At 48.0% G+C, this 19,251-nt stretch overlaps 9 protein-coding genes across 9 annotated transcripts; 4 read left to right on the forward strand and 5 right to left on the reverse strand.

Moving 5' to 3' along the window:
* Window positions 1-1,669: 1,669 nt before the first annotated feature.
* On the reverse strand, window positions 1,670-2,318 carry N7516_009402 (kinase-like protein; the record flags this gene model as incomplete). Its single annotated transcript, XM_057222121.1, has 2 exons — window positions 1,670-1,791; window positions 1,820-2,318. The coding sequence occupies 2 exons, from the start codon at window positions 2,316-2,318 to the stop codon at window positions 1,670-1,672; spliced, it is 621 nt and encodes a 206-aa protein (XP_057072393.1).
* Window positions 2,319-2,898: 580 nt separating this feature from the next.
* N7516_009403 (aminoglycoside phosphotransferase family protein) lies at window positions 2,899-3,799 on the forward strand (the record flags this gene model as incomplete). Its single annotated transcript, XM_057222122.1, has 2 exons — window positions 2,899-3,291; window positions 3,347-3,799. The coding sequence occupies 2 exons, from the start codon at window positions 2,899-2,901 to the stop codon at window positions 3,797-3,799; spliced, it is 846 nt and encodes a 281-aa protein (XP_057072394.1).
* A 2,000-nt stretch (window positions 3,800-5,799) lies between these two features.
* Window positions 5,800-6,630, reverse strand: N7516_009404 (uncharacterized protein; the record flags this gene model as incomplete). The annotated part of the gene is made up of 3 exons (XM_057222123.1): window positions 5,800-6,267; window positions 6,327-6,398; window positions 6,454-6,630. The coding sequence occupies 3 exons, from the start codon at window positions 6,628-6,630 to the stop codon at window positions 5,800-5,802; spliced, it is 717 nt and encodes a 238-aa protein (XP_057072395.1).
* Window positions 6,631-7,185: 555 nt separating this feature from the next.
* Window positions 7,186-7,973, reverse strand: N7516_009405 (Mpv17/PMP22 family protein; the record flags this gene model as incomplete). The annotated part of the gene is made up of 5 exons (XM_057222124.1): window positions 7,186-7,250; window positions 7,316-7,621; window positions 7,680-7,785; window positions 7,846-7,900; window positions 7,963-7,973. 5 exons carry the CDS (start codon window positions 7,971-7,973, stop codon window positions 7,186-7,188), a joined length of 543 nt encoding a protein of 180 aa, XP_057072396.1.
* Window positions 7,974-8,565: 592 nt separating this feature from the next.
* N7516_009406 (40S ribosomal protein uS5) lies at window positions 8,566-9,588 on the forward strand (the record flags this gene model as incomplete). The annotated part of the gene is made up of 3 exons (XM_057222125.1): window positions 8,566-8,832; window positions 8,996-9,253; window positions 9,331-9,588. 3 exons carry the CDS (start codon window positions 8,566-8,568, stop codon window positions 9,586-9,588), a joined length of 783 nt encoding a protein of 260 aa, XP_057072397.1.
* Window positions 9,589-11,497: 1,909 nt separating this feature from the next.
* Window positions 11,498-11,749, forward strand: N7516_009407 (uncharacterized protein; the record flags this gene model as incomplete). The annotated part of the gene is made up of 1 exon (XM_057222126.1): window positions 11,498-11,749. One exon carries the CDS (start codon window positions 11,498-11,500, stop codon window positions 11,747-11,749), a length of 252 nt encoding a protein of 83 aa, XP_057072398.1.
* A 607-nt stretch (window positions 11,750-12,356) lies between these two features.
* N7516_009408 (uncharacterized protein) lies at window positions 12,357-14,215 on the forward strand (the record flags this gene model as incomplete). The annotated part of the gene is made up of 5 exons (XM_057222127.1): window positions 12,357-12,480; window positions 12,567-12,812; window positions 13,120-13,464; window positions 13,512-13,791; window positions 13,864-14,215. 5 exons carry the CDS (start codon window positions 12,357-12,359, stop codon window positions 14,213-14,215), a joined length of 1,347 nt encoding a protein of 448 aa, XP_057072399.1.
* A 446-nt stretch (window positions 14,216-14,661) lies between these two features.
* Window positions 14,662-15,813, reverse strand: N7516_009409 (opsin family protein; the record flags this gene model as incomplete). The annotated part of the gene is made up of 5 exons (XM_057222128.1): window positions 14,662-14,743; window positions 14,795-14,929; window positions 14,999-15,486; window positions 15,557-15,623; window positions 15,677-15,813. 5 exons carry the CDS (start codon window positions 15,811-15,813, stop codon window positions 14,662-14,664), a joined length of 909 nt encoding a protein of 302 aa, XP_057072400.1.
* A 379-nt stretch (window positions 15,814-16,192) lies between these two features.
* Window positions 16,193-19,187, reverse strand: N7516_009410 (isoleucine--tRNA ligase ISM1; the record flags this gene model as incomplete). Its single annotated transcript, XM_057222129.1, has 2 exons — window positions 16,193-18,331; window positions 18,459-19,187. The coding sequence occupies 2 exons, from the start codon at window positions 19,185-19,187 to the stop codon at window positions 16,193-16,195; spliced, it is 2,868 nt and encodes a 955-aa protein (XP_057072401.1).
* Between the last annotated feature and the right edge of the window lie 64 nt (window positions 19,188-19,251).

A 19,251-nucleotide genomic window follows, 5' to 3' on the forward strand; every position in this document is an offset into this window, starting at 1 on the left:
TTCATATCTCTACGTCACGAGAAGGTATCGTATGTTCTGCTCTATATCACCTAAGCATTATTTCCGCTCTATCCTTATCTATATACATACGTAGTGGATGTATAGTTGCTCGAATTATCTAAGTTTTGCCACCTGGGCACGTTTCTACTACACATGGTAATCGCGCTATTGGTAAAACAATAAGACCCGCTAATACAATGGTAGTTACATACAGTAGAGAGTTCTGTATTGGATGCCTAAGGCGACCTTGATAGCTATCGCGGATATATTTGTCAGACACAGCATGTATATACCTATATGAAGCTAGGAGCTGGGCTTCTCCATCGCCATAATGTACTCTACGATAGTGGTGCAGCTGAATTCTAAAAAGTCGCAGGTGGCTAATGTCAGCAAGCCACAGCCAGTTGGTCAGTTGCTGCGCAACGTATAACAAAGCATTGCTTTGGTCCTTTGTAAAAACACAACATATGGGAACGCACGCCTTGTGCCACATCATCGGGGTTTGGTAACCTTGGCCGTGTTATGGTGAAGACAGATTGTATGGTAAACTGATTTCTGCATGCATACTTCATTTATTCTAGGATATCATCCAAAGGGCAGGCCGCTAGCATATCCATATTGTTCTGGACTAGATTCCAAGTGTGTATTATTAGAGGGGAGCTCCTATAGGTAGGGATAACTAGTATAGCATCACATAGACAACTACATTCATTGTCCCATTATGCAATCACTCAAGTCTTATCTTGTTTTGTGGTGATCTCGCAGTGTTTGATAATCCAGGGGTGTTGTCTCACGTTCTCCAAGGAAATCCTTCGATCTGAATCAAGGACGAGTAGCTTGATTATCGTTAGTGCTTGGTTGATGTTATGTTTTGAAGATGAACTCACCTTTTTGATAAGATCCTTGGCTTCGGAGCTAACAAAAGAAGGAATCGTCATATCCCCCTTAGCAATGCGCTTGGTTGTCATACCAGGTGTGTCCTCAAAAGGTGCCCTTCCAACCAGGAATTCGTACATCAAGACCCCTAGGGCCCATAGATCCACTTTATCATCATAAGGATTATGGCACCTCTTAGGATCTACCATTTCTGGAGGCAAGTAGTCTAGGGTTCCACACATCGTGAGCCTACGGCCACTTGGCGCATGAACACTCCAGCCAAAATCCGACACCTTTAACTCTCCGTGAAGACCAACAAGGACATTCTCAGGCTTGATATCCCGGTGAATGACATGTTTACGATGCAAGTACCGTAAAGCACTCGCCATTTGTGCGATATATTGTGCTGCTTTCCGCTCAGGGAACCGATCTTCTCGTTGTAAGTGCTTATATAATTCCCCTTTACCAGCATACTCGAGAATCAAAAATATTCGTTTCCGATCGTGGAAGTGACCGTATAACCGCAAGATGTTGGGGTGACGCAAATTGCTCTGAATCTCGATTTCACGAGCTACCTGTTTCTCGACCCTTCCTTGTTGGATCTCATGCTTGTGGAGTACTTTCAGCGCACAAACAAAACCAGTCTGCCGTTCTCGTGCAAGGTATACTCGTCCAAACTTTCCCTTTCCTAAGGGTCGGCCAATTTCGAACATGCCTAGGTGAAATAGCTTGGGGACAGGTTGTTTTATAAGCTGGGCGGTACGTTCTTCTGTCTTTTCAGCCGTATTGGCTGTTACCGACCGAGAAACAGAGAGGGCGTGTCGATGTAGGGAAAGAGTTTGTCCGACTTTTGCTTGAGTCGCTTGGGAAACGAGCTGATTGGCGGCTCTGCTTTGCCACTTGGCATCACTCGTACTGTCTTGTTCTGTTTTGAACTCTGCACCCGATGCTAACGACATAACGGCAGAGAGGGGGTGTCGAGTCCGAGAAGATGCTGGTTGGTCTTTGGCTTGAGTAAATTTGGAGGCGATACGATTGAGGGTTGTGCTTTGTTGGTCGATATCAGTGACGTTATGTTCTTTGGCCTTGACGACTTCATCGGGTCTCTGCGTCGAAATAACCGAGAGGGGCTTTCGAGAGGGCCGAAGAACTTTTCCGCCTTTTACTCGATTGACTTGGGAAGCGACAGGGTCAATAATTGTGCACTGTTGTTTGTACATATTAGACTTGGAGCTCTCTGGTGGCTGGAGTCTGTCCGATGGATGTGTGCCGGTGCTTGCGACCTGCTCCCTGTCATTAACTGTGCTCTCAACGCGTGTTGTAAGGGTACCATAGAGCCCACTTACCTTGGAATTCCGGTTTAAATTGGTCCCATCTTGTCCACTGTTCTCATCTTGAACAGATAAATGCTTGAAACGAGCCTCGAGCGCTTTGGTCGCCATACTGGTTCTGCTACCGGTTCACCGTTGCTTGACTTTGGAGGAAAACGAGACCTCGGAAATGTTGTTTGTGTAGAAAACTGCAGCTTGAGACGCCTCTTGTGGATGATGGAGATAACAAGGGGCTTTGGTTGTTATAGAACTAAGCTCAATATAGTCTGTTTGGAAGGGCGGCGGTAACTGGGTCACCATGGAGACCAATTTGCTGAACGGGGGGTATTATTGGCTGCCCTACATAACGGGGGATCACCTTCGGTGCTTAGGGGCAGATCACGTTGACTATGTTGACAGTGAAATAAATTTGTGACGGCGAGGACTGAGATATTGACTGGCTCTAGAGAATGTATATGTAAAAGAGAGCAATGTCCAAACGCCATGCCAGGTTCTCTTTTATATAGGTGTTATATATGTCTGCCTAAGGCCACTACTACCCGCTAGTTACAGCATCCAGGACATTCTAGCTGGACCGAGTGGCCGTCTCTCATCATCCTTTCATATCCGAGACAAATCCTCGCCAAACGAAGTATTCATATTTTGTGCTTCATCTCCATAGTTGATCATATATTCTACTTCAACTTTAACAATGAACCCATATACGACGGACCCAGACGATATCCCTCCTTCTGATCTATACGCGGATTTGCCGCTTTATGGTCGGTACCATCCTAGACCAGACGACTTCCGCGTTGACCGTCAGCATGTCAATTCTCATTCCGCAGACTCGTTAGCTTATTGGGCATCAGTTATTGATCTTTGCAACCAATCTGCTAGAATCTATCCCGCCGATGACGGTGGTCGCGACGTGTTTGCCCTTGGTAGCATCATCATTAAATCAAGCCACCTACATACGCCACGGAGCACCAAGTATACGGAGATTGACTATTCGTATGCTGATGCGAATGAGATCCGGGCGATTGCTATAGCAAAGAACGTCTTGGAAGACGTTAAAGTACCCAAAATATACTTTACTGGAAAGGTACTTGTTATTACCCCTTGGTTACGCCCATTTTACTTATATCCTATCCCCTTAGATCAATGGCCGCCATATACTGGTCCAGGAAAGGCTTCCCGGTGTTGCGTTGGCCGTCGCTTGGCCTTATCTTTCGCAAGCTCAAATGGAGTCCTTTAAACAACAAGCACGCGATATACTCCGACAGCTACACACTATCAAGCCTACCGATAGACGCCAGGTTCGCTCTTACGTCGTGCCTGATCCCAACATTCGTAGCAACGGCCGTATCCAGCCCCTTGAATGCGATATTCTCTTCTCTAATACCAATACCGATCCAGACATGAGCTTCATGCATAATGACTTGACTGATTCTAACTGTATAGTTGATGATGACAGGATTGTGGGGCTCGTTGATTGGGAAATGGCTGGCTTTTTTGGCTTGAAGACGGCTGGGGAAGTTCATCGCAGGCTTAGGCTACATGATACTTCTTTTTGGATGGATCTCTATGAACTTGACAAGCATGAGCCTTGAGTGGTGATGAATGCATCCGAGTCCACTTTGTGGTTTGTATGGACTTATCCATTACACTATTTGATAGATCTTATATAGTAAATAATAGCTACGCGGAGATAGCCAGCCCTAATATTAGAGAACCCTAGCTAATAATAAAGATAGAAGTATATATAATATTGTAATTATTTTAAAATGACACTTTATAAAGGCTATATGGTAGACATAACTAGGTACTTTCTTTATTTTAGTATCGTAATATTTCATCCAAAGTTTGGTCAAATAATATAGACTTCCTTTACACTATATAGATCATCTTATATCTTCCCTCGCTAGTTTGAGGGTTGAGAAAAATGTATGTTATGTCTAAGTACCTTTTGTATGGGTAAGTCATACAAAAGATACCTAATTTATAGATCTTACATCCTGTGAGGACATTGCATCCTCTGGGGCGCACCAACACCGTGTTGGCACGGCTACAACATAGAAATCTTCCTTCATAAAGGCTTTACTTTTTTACAAGAGGTACTTATTTTTGTTAGGGATTTATATATTTATATAGTAAATAGAGGTAGCATAAGTGTTACTGTAGTTAGAGAAAGCGATACTTCTAACTACCAATCCGCTTTAGATATATAACTATATATCTCTCTCTATACGGACACTCAGTAATCCTGCTCGGTGCGAATTCGTAGTCCACGGGTCAAATTGGATCTTTTTGGGGTGATTTTATATGAAGTCTGGTATCGTGATGCTGAAATCAGTATAATATCTACGTAATTCCTACTTCTTACTATGATAACATAATAACTATTGAATATACACATTGGCATATGCGCAAAATAGTACAGCCATTAATCAGCTACTTTATGCGTGCCAAGTCTATATTTGTGCACATAAATGGGCTATTCTGAGGTCTAATAAGGCTATTGAATAGCTTATAACCACCATATCTATGCTTCGATCCTATTGAGGAATCCTTGTAAAATCTGTTCGTTTGTAGTATAAGAAACCACTAGATATATCGTCTCGACTATCTAGTAGGTTTTCCTTTCTAGTTACGGCTAAGTCAAAGTTAGAGAGAAGAAGCTTATCTATTTCGGGGTGGATTACGAATTTCGAGGTATAATATGCGAGCGATTGACAAACTAAGAAGGGAATATATTCAATAAAGAGTGTTTCATCCTCTTCCGGACCTATCGAGACTGCAGTGCGAAAGGTAATCGGCGAATTGCGTAAGCCGAGTTCTCGATATCTTCGTTAGGTAGAAAAGGCTTGGTCGTTCCTTTCACTTTGATCAATCGAAGCTGATCCCAATCCCAACCTATCTTTTGGTTTGGTTTGATATTGGTGTGGTGGGTACACTGTCTGTCCTATGGATGTCGTTTTATATGTCCAAGGAATCATGTCGGTCGTAGAGCATGTTTGAAACTGAACGCTTACTACAAATGTGTCTGTGTCTATACATTCTAGAGAGTGCCACCATAACCTCCCGGAAGCCTTTCAACTCACGACGCTGATCGGATCAGACAAAATATATATAAGACAGGGCTTAGGCATTTAGGCCGCTGTTGAGCTACAGCTACTGCAGCTATACTCAGGTGCTTCATCTCGCCAAAACTGACACAGCACGCCAACACCAAAAGTTGAATGCATCCATGAACAGGTCATATTTGTATAGAATAATGTAAGGAAAATACCATCATACCGGCACGAGCTCGACCTCAACCACGGCAGAAGCCTCGTGAAATGTGTTGGTAGAGTAAGATACAAGTCGCAAGCAATCAGGCCGTCCCTGCAGAACTATGCAGCGGGGCGGGCATCAAAGGGGGAGGGACAGCGGTCCCTAGGTGAATCACCCCCAGTTTCCAGCATCGCACAGCGAGTCGAGTCAATTCCCCTCGATTCGTGTCGTCCGTAATCGTGAAATCGGCGCATCGCCATCCGTCCCCTGTTCTTTTTTTTTTTTTTTTTTTCGATTTTCATCCTCGTCTGCAAATCACCACCTCAGACAACCCCGTTTAAACGGTATACTTGGCCTTCGCGCGTGTGCTACCGCTGTGTGCACTGTCGGTGTGGCCAGAGAACTCCACCACATCCGCCAAGTTCAACCGCAGCACGTCCTTGAATCGCTGACCAATTGCCTCGAGGACCTCCTTGCCCTGCGCCTGTGTCCGAGTGTGCTTATCGCCCTGGATGCTCTTGCCGACTGTGCGTGTCCATAGACCGACACGGTAGAAGCCCTTGCGCACATTCACAACCACTCCCATAACTTCGTTGTCGTCATCTTTCTCGAGAGTCTCACCGATCGCGGCGAGCTGCGCGTGCAGCCAGAGTTCGTCGATGGGCACGGAGCGCTTGTCCTTGAACTGGTATGACCACTTTCCACCGTGCTTGTTTTGAGGGTCCTCCCACTCGGGTCGTACGCCCTTCTTGAAGAGGTGGTAGTCGGCCTTAAGGCCGAGTTCGGAGGTTGGCGTGATGTTGTTCTAACAGCGATCGAGGTTAGTGTGATTGTTGGTCAGTGGAGACTTCAGATTGGACCTACATAGATGCCCCAGAATTCTTCCACAGAGCTGAAGGTAACCACCTCCTTAAGCAGATCGTTCCAGTTGTCGCCCTAATTTCCATGAATGAGTACAATGAAGTCGATATATCCAACTGGTATCCCCTACCTTGCCACTGGGGGGCTTGGTGAACCACAGAGTCCATTCGTGCATAAGAGGGTGCTTCACGTTGAAGTCATCGGAGTTGTGGAAGACAGTGACGGCATCACCAGTCTGAGTTTCAGTGACAGGAACAGAGTTCTCATCAGCAACAGCCGGAGTACCGTTTTCTGCGACGGTAGCCATGATGAATGGATGTGGAGGGGGAATTCGAGTCGGAGAGTTGGAGGGGCGAGAATTTCAGGGAAAGCGCAAATTGGAGCTTTTCACACAAAGAAGGTAAGAGAAATCCGAGCCTGGATCAAGTTAGCAGTAATAGTCTGCTCCAGGCAGTGTAAGATCAGAGTGGAGGTGGGCGACAATCGACTGCAAAGAGTGGAAGTTTTGAAGTTCGAGCCACAAAAACTTGCCTTGCCTCTTTGGGTTCTTCCGTAACATAATCAATTATCACCTCCTGGGCACAAATATACATCCGATCTTCACTTTACTCTTATTTCTACTTTGTCTATCATTTGTTTCACTTATTCTAATAATTCAATTGAATATTAAGATTCAGATTTATACTATCTATTCTACATGGCCGAAAAATGTTAGAATAGAAATTTTCCCGAACATGATATGATGCCTGAGGATAACCCAACAACGAAAAAGAGCATCCTATATAATCGAGCGCCAACCGTGAAAAAAAAAAAAAAAAAAAAAGCACAGAATAGCTGATAATTAAAACTTCAAAGGGGTATCTCAGATTGCAGCTTGTAATTCTAGTTCTTCGCCGCTGTTCATCAAGCTAAGGAAGCAGTTCCACCCTGTTTAATTGTTAGTGCCTGAAGTAAGGAGTATAACCAGCAACACTTGGAAGCGAAGTACTCACCCAAACTGATAACGTTGACAAACAACAAGCGCAGCTCTAGGGGGACAAATGTAAAGTTGACACCCTGTACAAACGGCCAGACCATCAGGTTGGCTTTGTAGGCAGGAACAAAGGCAGTCTTCCACCTTTCCACGGGATCAACACCTTCCATGATAGCCATCGAGGATAGGAAACAGGTGAGCTGGACTGGGGCAAAGAAGACTTGATCGGCGGCAACACGAGCGGCGGTGGTGGATGCGGTGCCCTTGAGAACGACATGACGCTGGAGAATACCAAACCAGGTAGTGGCAACTGGACCGAAGACAGCTAAAAGAAGAAGGCGCCGATCAGCAATATACAAGAGACTCGAGACTTATAAACATACCTCCACCGTATAGAGCCATTCGCCCAGTGCGGGCAAAGTCATGCTTTTGAAGACCTTTCCGGTCAACAGCTTGCTGTGCTAGAACATCACCGCTGCCGAATAGAAACTATTGTAACAAGGATCAGGAACTGGTCCGGGGGAAAGGGGAAAAAGGAGAGGATCGTACGGCGCTGGTGATGCTTGCGGTGAGGATTGGCCTCTTGGCCAACTTGGATTGGTACCTGGTTGGAGAGTGTTTTGAGCTTCGATTCAAGGGGATAGATAAGTAGCAAGGGAGACTTACCAGCGCAACATAACTGCAATTGAGTGGTTGTGAAAGATGAAATAAGCAGAGAAGAATGGAATTATAAAAAGAATGAACAAAAGCGCAGAGGAGAGATGCTGAAATACTATTGAATGGGGGCAACTGGGGGAGGAACAATCTTGAAATTGCGGAGTCGAGATTGCCCTGTCGCATTGCTCAAATAGGAAATGCATCCGCCTGAAGCAAATTTGCGGAGTGACGTAGGGGGGGTAGAATAACGAACATTACGAGGGCTCAATTTTGTATATAAAGACGATACATTGTTAAATATAACTATAGCCAATAGCCTCAACATTTAATATAAGATCAATCCATACATTCTTCCACAGCTTCAATACCCCTCGAAACCACCGATGATCAATCGATCTACTTCTGGGCCCCGTCAGGTGACACCGCCTTGGAAACCTTAAGTGCACGTGCCACACCCCAATCAGGAACTTAGGGCATAGGGTCCCCACTAGGGCTGCTTGCTCGCTTAGCCCACCCGCGCAAATTTCGGGCAAACAGTGCTGAGCGCCGTGAATCTCGACGACCAACTCAATCCCGACAACCCTCCCCGTCGCTTCCCATAACAACATCAATATGGCTGACGCTGCTCCCCGTGGACGTGGTGGTTTCGGTTCGCGCGGCGACCGTGGTGGTGAGCGTGGACGTGGCCGTGGTGGCCGTCGCGGCCGTCGTGGCCCCAAGCAGGAGGAGAAGGAGTGGCAGCCCGTCACCAAGCTCGGTCGTCTCGTCAAGGCCGGCAAGATCACCTCCATGGAGCAGATCTACCTCCACTCTCTGCCCGTCAAGGAGTACCAGATTGTCGACTTCTTCCTTCCCAAGCTCAAGGATGAGGTTATGAAGGTACGGATCGACACGCACATTTTTTTTTGAAATTGGAGGATTGAGCGGGATTCGACTGGAATGCGACAATTGAAACAATTGCGCAATGGAAGCTCGAGCGGAGAAAAGAAACGAATACATCGAAATCAAGACCAGAAACTAACGTCAAATTTCAACCCTACAGATCAAGCCCGTCCAGAAGCAGACCCGTGCCGGTCAGCGTACCCGTTTCAAGGCCATCGTCCTCATCGGTGACTCCGAGGGCCACATCGGTCTCGGAATCAAGACCTCCAAGGAAGTCGCCACTGCCATCCGTGCCGCTATCACCATCGCCAAGCTCGCTGTCCTCCCCGTCCGTCGCGGTTACTGGGGTACCAACCTTGGTGAGCCTCACTCTCTGCCCGTTAAGCAGAGTGGAAAGTGTGGTTCCGTCTCCGTCCGTGTAAGTTTGCTACAGTGGTTTGGTCCTTGTTTTCAGGGACCGATGGTCTTGACGAGATGGTTTCTAATCAACTATAGCTCATTCCCGCCCCCCGCGGTACCGGCCTTGTCGCTTCCCCCGCTGTCAAGCGCCTGCTCCAGCTCGCCGGTGTCCAGGACGCTTACACCTCTTCTTCCGGCTCCACCAAGACCCTCGAGAACACCCTCAAGGCCACCTTCGTCGCTGTCGTCAACACCTACGGTTTCCTTACCCCCAACCTGTGGGCCGAGAACAAGCTCATCCGCAGCCCTCTGGAGGAGTTCGGTGATGTCCTCCGCCAGGGCAAGAAGTACTAGGTTATGGATGATGCATGATTTTTGTTCGACAATTCCAATGGGTTTCTTTTAAAACTTCTCCCTCTGTGCTTGGCGATTAAAAGATGGTTCGTGTGTGCGAGAGACATCTCCGCACCGCTCTGGATGTATTTATCATGGGGAGGGACACAAAATAGCGAAGTCCACGGGCCATTTGCCAGCCAAATTGTTCTTTGAGCAGTAGTTGTATACAGTAGGGCAGTAGGGGGTTTTCTTTTTTACTTGCTCGATATTAGATTGGCAATGTGCCAACCTATGGGTTTGAAGCTTTCGTCTTCGATATTGCAGCCTACGATATCGCTATGACAATCATGCATGGATAGCTCGCCCTGGCAGCTCGATATGTAAACAAGCACTAAACTTGCCCTTGAAGAAACCCTTATATATACACAACTCACAGCTTATACCCCAGGTTTATCACAAACCCAATATGGATGTTTGATGTATCCACACTGGGGTACATAGGAACTATCAAGGTTACGATGAGCTTAGCCGAGACTGTCCCTGCTGACCCCTCAGGCTCGCGTAGCATTGAAGCTAGATACTCTTCTCTTCACGAGTAGTCAGATATTGATACATTACATTTGAAACCCTTTAATATCCGGCCCTATGGGTTCTTGGCGGGTCGTGGGTAAACCCATTATACAGTAAAACCTGTTTATAACGAATTAATTGAAACACGATGAAATATTCGTTATATCCAGGTATTCGTTATATCCAGGTGCCATATAAAATATATATATTTCTAGTTTACATACAAATTTATGCTCTAAAAAAAGCCCTAATATCTCTCTGCTTCTTCCCTTCCAATTTCCTCGCTTCCAGTAACCTTTCATGCCTATAAAGCGCACTAACTAACTGGGTTTCTCCCTGCTCCTGCTGCTCTTCATATATAAAGGTATCAGGAGGAAAGGATTTCGGAGATCGTAGAGGGCGAGGGACGGTGGTTATAGGCTTCATAAAACCACTGAGCGAGCTCTTTACTAGAGAGTAAAGGGTTGATTCGGCGCTGCTCTCGTAGTGCCGCTTTCTGGGAGGTTGGGATCGATCGGCGAGGCATTTTGATTGGTTGGGAATGCTTGAAAAAGTGGAGATAAAACCTCGATATAACGAAAGTAGTAAGGAGGTAATTTCGTTATTACTATGGCGGATTAATTGGTGGGCCGGTATTACTTCGTTATATCCAGGTATTCGTTATAACCAGGTTCGTTATAAACAGGTTTTACTGTACCCGGAAAAGCAAGGTCTAGTTGTCAATGGCCAAGCATACTGATGCCGAGCTGTACGTTCCGGAGTTCGTAATATATATAAGCATACAAGAGGAGGGTTGTACTCCAACATATACTCTATGGCAATTACACTGGTGTTATTACTGTTTGGATTCGAATCCCCAATATGGAACAGTTGCAAAAACTTCTACTACCGATGATCTCGTTCAACAAAATGGGCATGGTGACAAATCAGCCTTATAGATGTGAATTATGACTAAATAGTGTTCGAATACAATCTACAAGCCTGTACCTCTTTGCGCCAGAAATCCCACGGCCGTTGAACGGACCAAATTATAGCTTCGTTAGCCACGGCGCACTCCTCTGCGCCGAGATAATGAAGATCGCTCCCTGCGCTTGTAGGGCTATCATTAATCCCACCAGCACCACTGTCACTCACAGCGTGCTTTCTTACACCGTTCCCATGATAGGCGGCTTGTATCAGCAGCGCGGTCGTCTTGATGGCGGCATTCTTCTGTGTATAAACAGCCCGCAGGGCTGCACCTCGGGCTACAATAGTCAAACCATGTCTATGTAGCAAGGTTATAGCGTTGCCGCTATCGAAGCCAGTCCTAAATGAGCGGACTTAATGAGCATGTCTGGCACATCGAAGACTGGTGGCCATGCCCTCGTTGTGTGCCCTTGGCGTGCTGCCACAAAATGACCGCGTGATTCTGGCCATCGATCCCAAGTATGGAATCGAGTCATTCGAGGACATGCGCCTGAAGCGCCCTGCACTCCGTATTGCTACGTCTACTAACAATGGAACCAATTTTATCGGCTTTATAGCCCACACCTTCATGGAGAGCTACGGCACTACAGCTGACGTTCCCTTGCCAGGAAAGAAAGGCTGTTTGTTTTCGTCACTGGGTTGAAAGGCTGGGTTGGTGATAGTCATGAACAGCACCCTCGGATCGCCCTTCCAAGTGGTGTCATCGATTTCATCGTGGCCGACTTTAGTATAAAGAACTAACAACTGCTTATACTGCCGCTAACTACCTGCTTGATTGGATACGTTCTCGGGGTTATCATTTTGTCGCATTGTCGGAGACATATGGACACATCGTTGACTGATTAGGGCTAATAGAGCTGGAGAAAGGGAATGCTCTTCTTCGTTCCACGTTTGGGAATATAACATGAAGACAATGCGAGTTATACCAGCAATGTTTAGTATGCATTTTTGTAGAGGGTCTATCGTTTTTAACGACACAGAGAAAAAAATAAGAGCAAGCGCGCAGAATTGAACCGGAGCCCTCGATCTATATCTCGGCGCTCCCTGCGGGAATGGTACCTACCCCGAGTGCTTGTTTATACGACGGACTCACGCTTGGGGAGAACACGCTCCAGGTGCCTTCTGGCTGTCTCGCTCTCTCTGTTTTTTTCTTTTCATCTCATCCCATCCCATATCGTTTATCCCATATCGTTTCATCCTTTTATTACATACTTTCATCTAATTTCCATCATTATTGATCATAAATCAACATGAACAATCCGTACGATCATGCGTTGCGTGAGCAATGGCAGTCAAGCCTCATGGGAGAGCAGTTCTGGGACGACGTGACGAGACATGCCCAGGAACGTGCTGCAAATGAGAATGAGGAACAAGGTATGTTCTTTTGCTGCATGCTTGACATCCAAGCCTGCCTATTCATATATAGTTCATGCTAATGATCTCATCTCATCTGCGTTTAGCCCTAACTGGCCAATTGCCGCATCAAAACCCTACCCAGTCATCTTCCAAAGGTCTTGTTCAGACTACAGTGACAAGCTCTACCGAGAAGAGTCCACAGAAGAAGAAGAGTCGTTTCGAACTCCCCCGTCTGGCTTCTTTCAATAGCGTCAGATTGCGCAACACCATTAATCCCGCCCCCGTGAGGACTCATACTGCAACCTCACCTGAAAAGAGTCTTGAGAAGGGCCATGAGAGTTCGAAGAGAGGTAGTCTCCGGCTTCCAAGCCTACCTTCCTTTAAGTCTCTCACTCACAAGCGCCGAGCCCCAATTCTCGCATCAACTACAGGCATTGTGGAACTCCAGAAGCCTGCCCGGCCTTCCATCTTGCCTCCGTCGACTTTCGTTCCACCTGAACCTGCTTCGACTCTCCTTCCACCCCAATCTCCTACTTTCCTTCCACCTCAATCTCCTCCTACCTTCCTTCTACCCGAATCTCCTACTTTCTTCCCTCCTCGATCTCCTATCCCTCCCATCCCTCCCGCACCCCGCCCTGCCTTCCGTTCCCTCTACAGAGGACCGTCCGCTCCCAACCTGGACATTGCACCCCCCCAGCGGCCCCGAGAACTCTTACCATTTCCCCACAATTCCTCAGACCATTATCAGTTCTGAGGAGTGGGTTGAGAGTGATCCTCACCCTGAACCTGTGCCTACCCCTCGCCCATCTCGCAGTGCCCAAATCAACTTGATGGCGTACCTCAACGAGGGTGGCACTTGGGCCAACATCCCACGCACCGAGTCTGTCCTCGAACTCAACATGCTGTGCGATGCTCGCAAGGGCTCGCCCAACAGCCATGTCGAGTTCGATCATGATCAGACAGGTGCAGTGTCTGATGTGGCCATTCAGGCCAATGTTCCCGGTGTGACTGGCACTGCCACCGGTAAGGGAGCCCACCACTGCCCCGAGGAAGGGGGGAGGAGATTGAGGTCAGAATCACCATCCCCTCCGACCACGCGTTGCGGCCCTTGGTGGAGTTCCGGAACCTGCGGGTCCTCCGTCTGACTGGTATGTTTAAATCATACCAGAGGACCATCTGGCAGGCGGTCTGGTTGAACCCCCAGCTCGTCACCCTCGAGCTGGAGATGGCGGTGGGACTGGAGATCAAGGAGCCAGTTCCACGGGGCTGGAAGCCCATCCGTGATGGATGGGTGATGAATGCGGGGTCGTTTGGCGCCCCCGTTTACTAGTAAGTGACAACCGAACTGAGAGTGATGTGAAAGTGAGAAATGGGACATATACTAACCTGACTGATCTATAGTGGAGAGGGCGGCACCGGAGAGATCTCGAGCAGGCTCGGGTACGGCGAGTACCTCGACAAGTTCTGCATCGAGAAGGCAAGACTTCTTGCCGGTGTCACTGGTTTCCCCGTCCCCCGCTACCTGCCGGTCAAGCATCTCACCTTGACCGGCTTCGCGGTGGACGGGGATGCGTTCGGGATGTGGTTCCGGAACCTCGAAGAGGTTCATTTTAAGAAGGACTGCGTCGACTGCGGTTTCTGGCTCTCTCGAGCCCAGCGAGGCGTTCGAGTTCGTCACTCGAACAAGCTCGGTGAGGGGGAGCTTGCCGAGCTCACCGCTGCGGTGGGAGGTCTGCGGACCTCCGGGATGTGAACGGTGCCTGTGTCCTTCGGCGGCGGCACGCTCACCTGAACCCTCTCTAGAGGGGGTTCTGGTGAGCGTGCCGCCATGGAAATACTATAATTCGGTTGTGTTTGTGTACGAGTAAAAAAAAAAAAAAAAAAAAGAAAAAAAAAAAAAAAGAAAAAGCAAACATTGTCCGGGTCATTCTTGCTTCTTACATATGTAGAGTACAACATACAACATACGGAATAAGTGGAATACATGTAAAATGGTAAAGTATCAATATCACCATACTCATATCTTATATCTGAAGACCAAAACTTGAATAAAACTGAGAGAAAAGAAAAAGTGAAAACTCATCCGCAAATGAGAGAAATCTGACAGTGAACCAAAGAAAAAGAAAAAGGCCTAATATCATCCTATCATCTCATTTCCAATCTGAATGTGAATGTGAATGCGAATGAAAAGTCATTTCCTTACGCACCCTCTTCGTCGGAGATCCGAATAGCTCCCTCATTGCCGATACCACGAGACCAGAATCCTTCCATATAGAGCTCACTGTATAAATCAGCATGTCGTCCGGATATCAAGGTTCAACCGGAAACTCACATTCCAGAGGCGCTCTCATGAGCCAACAGAAGCCAATACCCAAGGATGCCCTGCGTAAAGATATCTTGTATAGCGAAGAGGATAGTCTCAGCATCAACGCTCAATCTAAGCGCAAGAGCACCAGCCGCAAGAGAACTAACTCAACATTAGCAATTGTCCTGAACAGACTAGACTTTGGACTGCTCTTTTGGATATATAACTCACATAGGGAACAGCGCTAGCATTGCAATGGCCGACCCGGAAATAGACCCGAAGAACCGTCGTGTCTGAGCATCCTTGCTCCTTGCTGCTTTCTGTGCATGGAAGCCTACATGGTGGATCACGACCAGGTAGGAAATACATGTCAGGATTAGCCAAACCCAGCGCTCGCGGCCGTGGCCTGCGAATATGCCCAATAGAGCTGTTGCTAGCATTGTCAGGTGGGCGACAATGGCGATGAGGAGGTTTGCACCCGGTAGGGCGGACAGAAGGGCGAAGTTGATGAAGAGTAGGGGTGTTGTTAATGCCCAGTTTACATAGCGCAGCCATAGGACCTGGCGGATGTAGTCTGTGTGGGTGTCTGGGACATGCTTGTGGGATTCGTGGACTCTGACGTGTTTGGTTGTTATGCCTTGGCCGGTTGCAAGGGCTAGGTAGATTATGAAGGAGATGGTGGTGATGAGGGAGGTTAGAATGTGGAAGATTCGTTTAGACTGTAAAGGTGTTAGATATATAGTAATAGTAAAGGAGAAGATATAGTATATAGAAAAGATATAAACTCACCAGAGGAGCACGAGCGGCCAGAGCATAGAATACCAGCGAGGAGATGCCCATCAACACAGTGACAACCCTATGGATGTTAGAATATTAGACCTTCAGTATATATCTATAATATACGCATACCATAGAGTCCGTTTTCCCACATCATGAAGTTCCTGGTATACCTCGGATCCCGGAATGACTGTAGGAATAGGTGCCACTGAGGATGTGGTGGCGGGTGCTGTGAGAGTAGCAAACTGATCAAATGGAGGTTGAATCATGCTGAATATGAAGAAGTGTAAAAGAAGAAGCGAAGAGAAAATGAGAAAGGAAAAAGAAGAAGTAAGAGAATATATGACTGATGATCCCAATGTTGCATCAAAACAGGATTGGGGGGCGATGATTTGGGACAACCGTCATTGACTGAATACTTGTCGTCATGACCAATTAGAACATTCACTACAGGATACTACATGGATACTACATGGATTGAATGGATTGAATAGATTGAATGAATTAATTTCATTCAGCTTGGTTTTGAATTGGAATGTTCTAGATTATTGGTTGCACTGCAGTTCTTAAATTGGTCATGTCCAATCACTGCCTGGAGATGATCGATATAATACATAAAGAAATAAGTATACAGACATGTACAGTCATCTAGGCGTTTGCCTCATGTATCACTGTCTCACACCGGTCGCAGATCGCATTTTCCATCGCCACCGGCTCCGGAATGGCGTACCGCCAGCACCGTGGGCATTTGGAGGCTTGTGGCGCGTACACATACACTTTGCCTGGTTGGCCACCAAGCTCAAATGTCTCCTCATATTGCCAGTCAGCATCCTTGATGTCATTTGGGAGAGCATCACTGGGGGATGCCAGGGTGATGGAGGACACAACGAAGAGATCAGGGAGCTCGGACAGGTATTGCTGGAATAACCCAGAACTGCTGGGGAGCACAATGTGGACAAAGGATTGCAGGGAAGAGCCAAGCTGTTTTTTACTACGGGCCTGCTCCTGCAGGTTTTTGATGGCGGAATGGACCACTGTCACCTCCTGATAGCTGGTGTCCAGGGCTAAATCCTGCCATTCCGGAGCCGGGGCGGAAACAATACGCTGCAGGGGGTGCTCAGATTGGTTGCGGATGGACTCGGGAGTATGTTCCCAAGTTTCTTCCACAAGTACTGGGGTAATGGGACCAAGTGCCTCTTGAAGATGATTGTAGATGTAGAACAAGGTTGTTTGCGCGGCACGGCGACTTATGCTGTCCTCACCAAGGGTGTAGAGTCGGTCCTTGATCGCCTCCATGTAGAAAGCGGAAAACTCAAGGTTGGCCCACCGGTTCATCGTGCTCACACCCTTGTAGAACTCGAAGTTGTCGCATGCCCTCTGCGTCGTAAGTACCATGTCCGAGAGATGCTTGAGTGCAATTTGATCGACCAGCTGCAGCTGCCCGTATGGAACAACGTTCTTTGGGTTGAAATCGGCAAGGGCACCCAGTAACAACTTGAAGGTGACACGGAACTTGTGCAGACTGGTGTTGACGGTCTGGAGTACCTGTTTTCCAATCACCACGTCGCGCGTGTAGTCGCTGCTTGCCGCCCACATGCGAAGCGCATCGGGGCCAAGAGCGTCGTACACGGGTTCTGGATTCTCCGGTTGCTTCTTTCCTTTGCCTTTGCGGGGTTTGAGAGGAGGCAGCAGAGTTCCATCCATGATGGTCTGCGGGTACATCACATTGCCAATGGATTTACTCATTTTCCGCCCATGTTCATCCAGGGTGAAACCGTGGGTGATGAGATTCTTGAATGGCGCGCGAGGCGTGGATTCGCCCGAGCCGAGTTGGTGCGAGATATACGTGAGGAGGCCAGACTGGAACCAACCGCGGTGTTGATCACTACCCTCGAGATACACGTCTGCTGGATGACTCCGACCGTCCACCATAGGGACATCGATCTCAGCCCAGCTAGTGCCACTGTCAAACCAAACGTCCATGGTGTCCGTTCCACGTCGATACCCCGCTCCAGCCTCGTCCCGCAAGGACGGAGGAATCCATGCAGCATCATCCGCACTGTCGGTCCACCAAGAATCGATTCCCCGCTCTTCAATTGTAGCCATGATATGTGAAACACTATCTTTAGTCAAGACAGCCTCTCCAGTGGTCCGGTGATAGATTGCAGGAATTGGAACACCCCACGCGCGCTGACGCGAGATACACCATTCATTCCGGTTCTTCACAAAGTTCTCGAGTCGGTTCTTTCCAGTCTCAGGCACAAACCGGACATCTTCCAATGCTCGAAGAGCACTGCTGCGGATATCGGCCACATCGGCAAACCACTGCTCGGTTGCCCGAACAATGATCGGGAGCTTTGAGCGCCAATCGTAAGGGTACTTGTGCTCGTACTTATGTTGGGCAAGCAACTGACCACACGATTCGACCCATTCCAACACTGCATTGTTACCTTCGCCCAAGACAGGTTTTCCGGCTAAACGTGTAGGATCGAGGGGCATGGCTTTATCTGTGAATTTGCCTTCATCGTTGACGGGAGCGAACACAGGAATGCCACGTGCAAGACACGCTTCGTAGTCGTCCATCCCATGACCAGGCGCGCAGTGAACCATGCCAGAGCCAGAATCAGCAGTAACAAAGTCCGCAGCGAAGATGGGCTGTGGCTGAGCTTCAGGTCCTTTGAATAGAGGTCGATACGTAGTTTGCTCTGCCAGCTCAGACCCTAGGATAGAGGGCACAATAACAGAGAGATCTTCTTTCAACATATTCTGGAGGTATTCGAACCGCGACTGAGCGATAAGAAGATGGCCATGTTTTTCCGACAAGACAATAGTGTATTCCAAAGAGTCACTGACTGCAATGGCAGCATTGGCAGGCAGCGTCCAGGGGGGTAGTAGTCCAAATCACAGCACTCACTTCTTTTTCACGAAGAAGAGGATTCTCAGCGAGATACGTGGGGATATTGATAAGAGGGAACTTGACCAGGGCGGCGGTCGAGATATGGTCATCCTTGTATTCCAGTTCAGCTTCCGCAAGAGCGGTACCCGTTGAAGGCGACCAGTAAACCGGCTTGAACTTTCGGTAGATAAGGCCTCGGTCCACCATTCCCCGGAAGATACCCAATTGTCGCATCTCGAATTGTCTGTCCATGGTCTTCCAGTGGTTCTCCCAGTCGGCCATGACCGCGCAGCCACGGAACACTTTCATCTGCTCCTTCACGGTTTGTCTTGCCAATTGCCGCGCGGATGTGCGAATGACGGCCGGGCTGACCGATCCGCTTGTAATGTCCGCATCTCGTAGGCCTTGGAGGGCTTTGAGCTCGATCGGCAGTCCATGACAGTCCCAGCCCGGCACGTACCGCACTCTCTTCCCGCGACTCAATTGTACGCGACAGATGATATCCTTCAAGATCTTATTGAGCGCATGTCCGACATGGAGGTCGCCGTTCGCATAGGGTGGACCATCATGCAAGACGAATGGTTGGTCGGCGGGCCTTTCGCGGCGTTGCCAGGCGTAGAGATCATCGGTGCATCGCTTTAGGTATTTGGTTCGATCGACAGACGATACGCGTGGAGGGAATGAGGATTTAGGAAGTTTCAACGTCGAGGTCCATGAGCGAGGGATTGACCGCGCCAGTTCGGGCATTGTCCAGCATATCCTTAGAAAATGCTAAGAGGTTAAGAAGAAGAAGAGTCTTGGCGTTTGACAA

Source organism: Penicillium verrucosum (genome assembly GCF_028828655.1).
Source record: "Penicillium verrucosum strain IBT 35672 chromosome Unknown utg000003l_segment0_segment0, whole genome shotgun sequence".
NCBI lineage: Eukaryota > Fungi > Ascomycota > Eurotiomycetes > Eurotiales > Aspergillaceae > Penicillium > Penicillium verrucosum.